This window comes from Phalaenopsis equestris, unplaced genomic scaffold (genome assembly GCF_001263595.1).
Source record: "Phalaenopsis equestris unplaced genomic scaffold, ASM126359v1 Scaffold000002, whole genome shotgun sequence".
Lineage (NCBI taxonomy): Eukaryota > Viridiplantae > Streptophyta > Magnoliopsida > Asparagales > Orchidaceae > Phalaenopsis > Phalaenopsis equestris.
Genome location: NW_018164444.1, coordinates 15,166,619 through 15,176,673, shown reverse-complemented (window position 1 = coordinate 15,176,673; position 10,055 = coordinate 15,166,619). Strand labels below are relative to the sequence as shown.

General features: G+C 36.6%; 2 protein-coding genes across 4 annotated transcripts in view; both read right to left on the bottom strand.

Moving 5' to 3' along the window:
- Positions 1-1,099: 1,099 nt before the first annotated feature.
- Positions 1,100-5,718, bottom strand: LOC110017999 (U-box domain-containing protein 44-like). Of its 3 annotated transcripts, none has more exons than XM_020715204.1 (3): positions 4,343-5,718; positions 2,939-3,242; positions 1,100-1,696 (listed from the first exon to the last, which is right to left on the bottom strand). In XM_020715204.1, the coding sequence occupies exons 1-3, from the start codon at positions 5,549-5,551 to the stop codon at positions 1,119-1,121; spliced, it is 2,091 nt and encodes a 696-aa protein (XP_020570863.1). In that variant the 5' UTR covers positions 5,552-5,718; the 3' UTR covers positions 1,100-1,118. The 3 variants fall into 3 exon arrangements, with proteins under 3 accessions (XP_020570863.1, XP_020570866.1, XP_020570864.1); XM_020715207.1 differs by having other exon boundaries at positions 3,059-3,242; XM_020715205.1 differs by having other exon boundaries at positions 2,939-3,239.
- A 1,211-nt stretch (positions 5,719-6,929) lies between these two features.
- Positions 6,930-10,055, bottom strand: part of LOC110031930 — a 4,297-nt gene continuing 1,171 nt past the window's right edge. The window contains exons 2-4 of the mRNA XM_020735416.1: positions 7,595-7,650; positions 7,381-7,473; positions 6,930-7,265 (exon numbers count right to left, since the gene is read on the bottom strand). Coding sequence (XP_020591075.1) covers positions 7,127-7,265; positions 7,381-7,473; positions 7,595-7,650 — 288 coding nt within the window. The 3' untranslated portion in view covers positions 6,930-7,126. The remainder of the gene's footprint in view (positions 7,266-7,380; positions 7,474-7,594; positions 7,651-10,055) is intronic.

The window sequence follows — 10,055 nt, the reverse complement described above, 5'->3', positions numbered from 1 at the left end:
GTAGAATTCAAGTTGGTTGGTTGAAGTGGAGGAATGCTTCGGGCCTTTTGTGTGATAGAAAAGTACGGCTAAGACTGAAAGGAAAATTTTATAAGATGGTGGTGAGACCTGCAATGCTCTATGGCGCTGAAGGTTGGCCTTTAAAAGCGAAGCATAATAATAAGTTAAGTGTTGCCGAGATGAGAATGATTAGGTGGATGAGTGGCTTTACACTTAGAGACAAAATGCGGAATGAATATATTCGTGATAGGGTTGGTGTAGCTCCTGTGACAGACAAAATTAGAGAAAGTCGTCTTAGATGGTTTGGTCATATTAAACGTCGACCATTAGATGATCCGATTAGAAGAGTAGATGTTTTAGATTCGAGTCATGTTAAGAAAGGCAGAGGTAGACCTAGGAAGACTTGGGCTTATTGTATTAAAAATGATCTTAGTTTATTAGAACTAAATGAAAATATGACACTAAATAGGACACAATGGAGAAAAAGGATTCATGTAGCCGACCCCACGTAGTGGGATTAAGGCTTTTGTTGTTGTTGTATCCTCATTATCGTAGTCATTTGCTTCAAAATAAATCATCAATTTTTTATGTATTAGAGTATTTTGGACTAAACTGTTAGTTTTTTAGTATTACAAACTCTTTCTGTTATTTCGTTTTGATTATTTTGAAAACTACACTTATTTGAATATATTATATATATAAGGAGAAAACAGTCTTTCTCATCAGAAACAACAACAGAAAAATAGATCTCTCAAACAGACATTTGTTTATTTATCAACAGCTTTGTGACAATTCCTGAAAAGCTGCTTCTCCAAGAAGCAGCTTTACAAAAACTACTTGAAAAGTCAACAGCCGCCCCAAACGCACCATAAGGTTCTATTTGGGGTAGCTGCGGTCGTTTGAATAAACAGTCGTAAAGCTGTTGGAGAAGAAACCTAGGTGACTATTAAAAATTTATTTTATTTTAAAAAATCAGCCCGTAGATTTCTAGCAACCACAACATTTTAATAGGTCAGGTTGAAAAACAGTTTTTCTATCACAAAAATTTCTAGAAAGCAACAAGAAAACAATTCCTCTAACTAAGGGGGTCATTTACGTGCATAGCACACAATTCTTCTTTAATTGTATGTCCCCGCCCCAAAAAATAAAAATAAAAATTTTTGCACCCTATGGCTGTGTAAATAATGGCATACTTGATTACTGACCTGTTTGAGCTTATCTTTTATATCTTCAGCTGAAGGTATATGGCATAGGGAATAGAAAGTTTGAAGAAGACATTGTTGAATGGTTGGGCATGTCAAGTTAACTAAAGAGAAGAGCGCGAATATTTCATCATCCGATTTCAGAAATATTAAAGATTCTTCGTCTTCCCAATCCACAGCCGACGAAACAATGTTCATAATTGTAGAGGCTGCTTGTTCGCTTAATATATTTGATGCATTAAAGTGCTGGTGACATAAAAGGTCAATAAGTGGAGATAGTGCACCTTCTCTCATCATCTTCACACCATTTTCAGGTAAGTTTGAAAGACTCTGCAGTGACTTAACAGCCATTGCTCTAATATCTGGATCACTATGTTTAACCAGATAAAGAAGGACGTCGAGTGCGCCATCTCTAAATAGACCAGCTTTACTTTGATCAGGCAGTTCAATTTCAGCTAAGGTTGTCACCATGATCTTTTTCACATCATCATTTCCTAAAAGCATTGAACCAAATATCATAAAATTTTATAGTTAGCTTATCGAAAAGAATATGCGAAAATAGCATGATTTGTCACGTCAAAACTCTAGTTTTGTAGGCACACAAGGACATATTTGAAAAAAATAAAAAATCTAAGGTGAAAAGATCCAAGAAGAAAAAGGAAAATTCACATAAATAGCACTCAATTCTTTTAGACTTACATATCTAAAACCTAAACTTCAATTTTTAGATGTATTATGCAATCTTCTAATTTGGGAGCTCATAACAACAATGAGCAACAAACAAGTAGCACACATCGTTTAGTGACTAGGGTTTACACTATAGATTCCAGTAAAGCACTTAGCTTCCACCTTACTCTACATATGGACAAAACCATGCCTACACTATTGAAAGTGCATCATGTTCTCGAATAATGCTTATCGACTTGATCATGTAGAGCCATCTCCAACAGTTGTTCTAAACAAGTTAGCCATCATAGAACCAATTGCGAGGGTGCAAGTGGGGGTGAGAAAGAGTTGGTCAAGAAGATATAGAGAGAAAGGTATAACAATCGTAACGAAAATGGCCTACCATGCCATTATGAGGATGTGTCACACTAGGTCCTTCTATTGAAACAATTTGTGACAAAGAATAGTGAAAAAAAAGTGGAAATAAAAAACAAAACGTCCAACTTGAAAAGGAAAATGACCCTGGTTTTGTTTGAGAAAGATTAGCAACAGACAGAACAGCCAAGACCTGGTAAAATACATAAAAGTGCATATAATTATCTTTATCATAAGAGAAATAGCTTGAGGGATCAATAGTAACATGTTCATGGAACAATAATATGCTAAGAAAGGATACAAGCACAAATATTTAGGGGCTTGTCTAGAAATATAATGTTAAGTTCCCCTCAAATGATACCGAAATATAGAATTGTATAAATTTTAGTTTGCAGGAGAGAATACAGATAGCCGAGAGGTGAACCAAACCAAAAGGTTCAACGGTTTTCTTAGGAGCCGCTTATGTCCCTACTCACTCATTTTGTATCCATCAATCTAATTTTAGTATAACATGGTCAAGTATAAGTTTAACTCAGGAAAAAAACCACCTAAAATTAAAATACAAACAAACATTCAACTCTTTATCACATTGAAACTTTGAGATCAAGAATCACACTCAAGAATATCAACTGATAAGTTCTGAAGACTAACAGGTTGAACATTTAAGTGGAGTCACAAAGAATAAGACAAAGAACCTGATCTAAGGCGTTGCAATAGCGGCTTAAAATAGTTTGCCTTTGCCATTTTCACAACATTTTCATCAAGATAAGAAAGCTTCTCTAGTAGTTGCATCGCATCAGTTGCAGCTTGATTACCATCATTTGTAGTAGTCACCAAAAGAAAAATGCAGCCCCGTACCCTGCCAATCTTACTGCAAATCATCTCAATACTCGACAGCTCTAGCAAAAGTGCCACGGCCATTTTACGTTCCTCACTACGTCGTCCGAGGGACATTACAATGAATTCAATTAACTTATTGACACCGGCTAGTTGCTCCTGCTGATGATAAAGGAAACCGAATTAATCAAAGGAAATGATGTGTGTTTATACGTAAAATAAAATAATTGAAACAATGCAAAAAATATTTAGTTGTTTAAACCACTAGCCTTTCTACTTTAAAGCTCATAAGGTAACACAACTCATCAAAAAGGCTAACGTCAATTGAAGTACTAATGTAGAAGATATTAGATAGTTAATCTCATCGAATGTCATACAATAATTATAACAGCTCGAACTCTCATCCGCCGAGATATTGTCTATTTTGTCTTGATGTCCTCACAAAGTTGTTTCATTTGTGTATTTTTTTCAAAAGCACACTCATCCTAGGAGTGCTCCCACACAAGCATGTTTTAACATCAGAGTTTCCGATGAAAATTCAACTATTACACCAAAATGTGCCTCGTCGTTAAGGAGTTCAACTTCATTCTATGTAATGGGTTTCACAATCTCCCTCATTTAAGTAAATAACATCCTATTGTGAAAACCCTCAAGTCAAATAAAGTTCAACTCTTAAAATTCAATGTCTTTTGGTGTAAAGGTCGAAATTGCATCGGAACCTCCAAAGCTTAGCGTGCACATGCAGGAGCCTTCTTAGGATGGATGGCCTTCTGAAAAGTTACATAAATTGGACAAAACCATGAGGCCATTAGGCCAAAGCAAACAATATCTTGATAGATAAGCGTTCTGACTATTACAAATAGTATTAGAGTTTTACACCAGTCTGAAAATGGAATATATACCTGATGTATGATTTTAAGTTTAAGAAATTTAATGAGAATATCAGTTACGTAAGTGGGGGAGATCGTGAGATCCCTTAAATAAATCAAAAGAAGTTGAACTCTCAAACATCGAGAAGTCATTTGGTGTAACAATTGGAATTTCATAAGAAACTCCAAAGTTAAGAGTGCTTGTGCGGGAGCACTCCAAGGAGAGCGACCCCTTAGGAAGTTACACCAATGAGACAAAACCGTGATGCCACCTTGATGGATGAGAGTTTGAGTTGTTACAATAACACTCGAATCAACAACGATTCTCCATTGGCAAGATTGAGCATAAAAATAAGCTGCTTTAAAACTATAAATTGACTAACAATCACATACCTTTGTATACTCATTGTCCTTAGCAAGAATATATAAGACAAACAGAGCTCGACACCTGATCTCCAAACTCTTTCTTTCAAGCAACCCAACAAGAACAGGCAGGTAGTTCTCAAAAACAATCCAGTCGCGATGAGAGTCCTCTTTGTATAACTCCTCCAGCCGGCCAAGACAACGGAGCACTTCCTGCTCATCATTAGAGTCAAACTTAGCTTTGAGTTTACCAATAGAGATTATTCTATTTCTTTCTTTCCACTCCTCAATGGATTTCTTCAGAGTATAGTTGGGCCGCAGATCGCCAACACTCATCGGCGTCATGGTCAGAGGACAAGTGCTGTTACCCTCCGCAAACCACTTCTCAATGGCGCTCTTCTCAAAAGTGTGCCCTAAACATGTCTCCACTGGGTCATCCATGACATCCCCGGTAATGGGGCAAATAAAGGCTTGGAGCGGCTGCAACAGCTCATTTCCCAAACGATTCCTTATGCTAAGATACCTCTCCTCCCTCTCCCGAAACGACGAAACCGTATGTGAAATGGAGAGGAAGGAGACAATCCGATCGATCTGCACAGCTTCGGTAATGCCTTTTCTTTCCCTGTTCTCGGCGACCTCTGCCCGCAGCTTGTCAAGCTCTTCTCGAAGAGTCATCGGGTCGTGGGAGACGCCAGCAGCATCAGCTACGAAACTGAGGAGGTGATCAGCATAAGAGCAATCGGAAACCCGGTCGCCTACAGCGGACTCAATCTTGTCCAAGGTCTCCTCGACAGCGGAGGAAGCGCGAAACTCGACGGCGATAAGGCGTTCTCGAATCGCCTCGACCTCATCTAGGCCCGAGGAGGAGAGAGGGAGGAGAGAAAGTGCCTCGCAGATGTCGCGGATGGCGTATGAAAAGCATCGGGAGCTCTGGCGGGAGTTGATGACCAGATATAGTCGACTATGGTGGGAGCTTTCGGAATGGATAGAGGTCGAAGCCTCTGCGGCGGTTACGTCGGCGGCTTCAGAGAGGGCATCAAGCGCGGCGGCGAGGGGGGATACGGAGGCGGAATGAACTTTATCGTCCAGCTCACTAAGGATGTGAAGGGTGCGGCGGAGGCAGGAGGAAATATCGAAGAAGACATGGCGGTCGATGAGGAGGTCGGCGGTGGAGGAGATGGTGTTAGCAGCGCGGCGGATGAGTTTGGCGGCGGCAGCCAAGGAATCGCCGGCGGCCATCGCACCCGAGGCTCCGAACAGTGGTGACTAGATCGCACTTGCTGTCACTTCGGCTCTTGATGTTAATCGAGAAGTCGGTCACGAGTCCCGAGTCACGAGTCAAGTCAATGGCCTTCTTCTCCAGGTGAGCTGATCTCCATTTTCCAAGTCTAGTTGTCTTGGGAAAACTCAATGATCAACTTCCGGAAGAAAAAGACAAAAAAAAGGGTTTTTACAGGAAAAAAATATTATATCAGTACTACACATGTTGGGTCACATGATAACGTCACGATACCTTACACGACAAAGAAAAAATAACGGTGCAATAACACAAGAAATATTTCCCTCCGTGTTATTCATGTGTTATTGTGTATTGTTCATGTGTTATTGTGTCCTAAAAATATTCTAGGTGTTATAATAACACAATAACACATCAATAACACATGAATAACACACAATAACACATGAATAACACGGAGAAAAATATTCCTCGTGTTATTCAAGTGTTATTGTGTGTTATACATGTGTTATTGTATCCTGAGAATATTATTAGTGTTATAATAACACAATAACACATCAATAACACATGAATAACACGCAATAACACATGAATAAAATGGGAGGAATATTCCATGTGTTACCGCCATTTTTTTTTCTCCTGTCGCGCGTATCGCGTATGGCGTGATTTTAATGGCTACGCACGGTATTTTTACGTGCGTAGTACTGATGTAATATTTTTTCCTTTTAGAGACGTACCAATATATTCCTATTTATTTACAAATCTAACACCTAAATTTTATTTTTTATATTTATACAATATTTTAAGTTAAAAACAAAAAATAAAATACATATTATTCCTGTACAATATATAGATGAGATGACATAAAAATAAAAGTGTGGGGGTCTTACAATATTTAAGAAAGATAATTGTAAAATTATCATAAAGAAAATAATTATTTAAAAAATTATTGTGAGAAATATAAATAAATAAATATTTTTTTTCAAAATATTATTCTGATATTTTTCTGACAACCACCACACTTTAGCATATTATATTTAAAAAAAATTCTCATCATAAAAATGGCTAGAAAATAACAAGAAATTAGTTTCCAAATAGAATTTCAAGACTGCCTAAAACTTAAAAGAAAAAAATGTCTTAAACATGCTCTTAGTAGTATAGGAAAATCAACTTCTGCATATATATACCATCATATTCCTATGTATTTACATATCTAACACTTAAATTTTATTTTTGTACATTTCTAACACTCAAATCTTTCATATGAATCACGTCAAATAAAAATATCAGTATTTAAATTTTTGAAAAGTGAATATAAAGTTTTCATGTAAGAAATATAGATAAGATGACTTAAAACTTAAAATCCAAATCTTTCGACCGTAATGAAATAAGGAATATTTAAAATTCGTAATGAAATAAAGTTTACATTGATTTAAATATCTATAAATTTAAATAATGAATCATAGGTATGTTTAACAACCTATATTCATAGATATAGATTGTTAAATTGGAACACTTCAGACCCGGTTAGCTTTCGTCATTTCATGCCGCATTTCTTCACGTAGAATGAAGCTCTCCTAGTGGTAGGAGAGATGCGATGTTTCTGTGATGTTCTGAGGTCTCGCGATGTTCTGAAGAAGCTCCGCACGAAGATGAAGCTCTCCTTTAATGAAAGAAAGTAGGAACATTGCTTCCTTGCTAGCCAAGCTCTTTCTCCTGAAGAAAATCCGCTCACACAATCAAGGAATGGTGGAGGAAAAAGAACTCTTGGTGGAGGATGAAGGGGGAGAGGAAGAAGAACAAGAAGAACAAAAAAGTTGAAGATACTAACCCCTTTAGCCTCCCTCTCTTGCTCCAAGCTCTCAGGTCTCCAAGAGAAGAAGATGATGCTCCAAGCTCCAAGGGAAGAAGAAGGTTTTCAGCTCTAGAAGGAGACCAAAAAAGCTAATGTGAGAAGATTCTCTCAAAATGGGGGAGCTCAAGGGACATAAGTTAAATAGCCCTCATTCCCTCCATTTTTGCCTAAAATAGCCTTGTCGGCTCACCTTGGAAGCTTCCAACAGAGGCTAAAAGAAGTATAATCACGCTCTTTATCTCCCCCCTAAGCAAATCCAACAAAACCAAGGAAATCCTTTCCATTTTAGCTCATTGGGGGTGCACCAGGTCAAATCGGCTTCAAAGATCATGTTCTAGAAGTGGACCGTCGACTAGGCGCCTGACCTCTGGCACCAGCCGCCCAATCTGACGTCTACTTTCCAAAAGCTCGGAAAAATGACCATTTTTTAGCAGTTTTGGGCGCCTAAACGCCAGACTTCCAGGGGCTCGGGTTTAACCATCCGGGAAAGCAATTTGGGCTTTAGGCACTGGTCAGCCCTGAAAAACTCTAATTTACACCGGGAGCGCCTGACGGAGAATTTTCTAGATATGAAAGTCATGGGAGACAACATATAAGTAAATTATGATCCCCTAACCTCAAAATTGAGAATTCACCGTTGAACAGGCTCTTTCAACTTGGTCATTCGTTCTCTTTGAAATTTGTGCTTGAATTTTTGGTGTATACAACCATGATAAGTTGTAGTTTATTAAATGTTCAATTTCAATATCAAAATGAGGAGAAGATTAGAAAAAGGGCAAGTATGCAATTAGTTATAAATCCCTAACTAACAAAATATATAAAAGTATAAGAAAATACACTATAAAAAAAAAGAAAAAGAAAAATAAAGAAGCCCTAATCATAATCATGAATCTTTATGCTCAATTTCTAATTATGAAAAGCTCGCTCTCCAATAACACATAGCACCTTTATGCCTCCTCTCCCTCAACTATTGTGGAAGCGGTAAAAATTACTAGTAACACAATCTTTCCACCACCCTCACTCTACTATAAATCAATGGATAATAACATACTAAACACTCAAAATATTGTTATTTATAAAACTAACACCATGGTACTTTTTTGAACAACCAATCGATGTTTTTTCACATGCCACAATCAAACCATTGAGAATAAGATTGAGATGAAAAACATGGATAAGGTTTTTATCATGAATTTTCATATTTGAGCGAGCATTTAAAAATAAATGAAAGAGCGCTAGATTTGCAAAAAGCAATGTTTTGAGTGATATGTAATTGCCCCTAAAATCAATTGACACTAAACCCTTTTGATGAAGTACGTCGATAAATTCTCATCGGAATGAGGGCAACTTGAAGAGATGCTCAAATATAGGTTCTTTGATTTCATGACTTATAAAGAGCTCCAAAACATGATTCTCTCATCAATCTTAATGAATGTGCATATTGCATTTGTCGGCTCATTATAAGAAAATAAGGATTTTTTTCCCTCTACGAAAGCTCATTATAAGAGTTCAATAACCTCATGTTCAAGCTTTCTACAACGAGTCTTTTAGTACCAATGCTCCACATTAGGCATGTCAAATAACTATGTAAGGCCAAAAAGGGCCTCAATGAAAGCACCCAAAACTTTAGTGTAATCAACTTGAAAAGATAGATATGGGTGAAACATCAAAACTATGAATTCATATCCTACATGGAAAGTGATTATATGTGAATATAATAGCTTATGGAAGGTAGCCATATTGTTCTAAGAGACAAAATAAGAATGTTACATAAATAAAGTGTTCAAATATGAAACAAAACTTATAATTAGACTACATATGACAATGATCCAACACCTCAAACTCCCCCAAAGGAATTCATGGAGATTTAACTCTTAAAGGGTTGGATAAATAGAAAATGAAATTAGAGTTGGCAACTCTTACATAAAAATGCTAAAAAAAATGAGTAAGTTTGTCAAGAAGGTTCCCCAGCTTCAAGGCACACAACACCTCTACAAACCTTTAGATTTGGTTTTCAACTTACTTTTTTTATTAGAGTGGATCGCAAGATCCATTGACACATACAAAAGCAACTAAAACATTAAAGATCCATCTAAAAAGCCTAACTTTCTTGTAGATGCAAAAAACTAAAGAAGATAACAAATAAAATCCTAATTTGCATATATATCAATAACATGGCAATGAGCTTTAATGATTAGCTACAAATGCATCAAATTTGAGACAGATATAAACAAATTAACCTTTTAAAAAAAAGAGTCATTTGCATTCATACAACACAATTCTTATGTATTTCCATACCTAACAACTAAATATTCATGTCTACAAGAATACAACTCGAATCTTTAACATCACATCAAAAATAACACTATCACTATATTTTTAAAAGTGAAATAATCTTTTCATGCATAGGTTTATGACACCAAGGAGTTATAATTGTAAATATCTAAATTTGGGTTTTATATATGTAAATGCATAAGCATTGTGTGGTATGCAAGTAAACTTCTCTTAAAAAAATTATAAATAGACCCTAATTTCATTCATCGAAAAAAACTTTTTTACAAGTTTGAAGCCCTAAAGAATGAATTAAGCCTCCGCTAGAGTTCATGATGGTAAGAACCTACCACATATGACGCCATCGTCTCCCTCCATCA

What these genes read in the sequence shown, in the direction of transcription:
- LOC110017999 (XM_020715204.1), bottom strand. Translation starts at nt 5,551, where the DNA reads ATGGCCGCCGGCGATTCCTTGGCTGCCGCCGCCAAACTCATCCGCCGC. An exon ending in AGGACAATGAGTATACAAAG is followed by an intron (nt 3,243 to 4,342) that starts GTATGTGATTGT and finishes CTTTATCATCAG; the next exon opens with CAGGAGCAACTAGCCGGTGT. An exon ending in ATTGCAACGCCTTAGATCAG is followed by an intron (nt 1,697 to 2,938) that starts GTTCTTTGTCTT and finishes CAATGCTTTTAG; the next exon opens with GAAATGATGATGTGAAAAAG.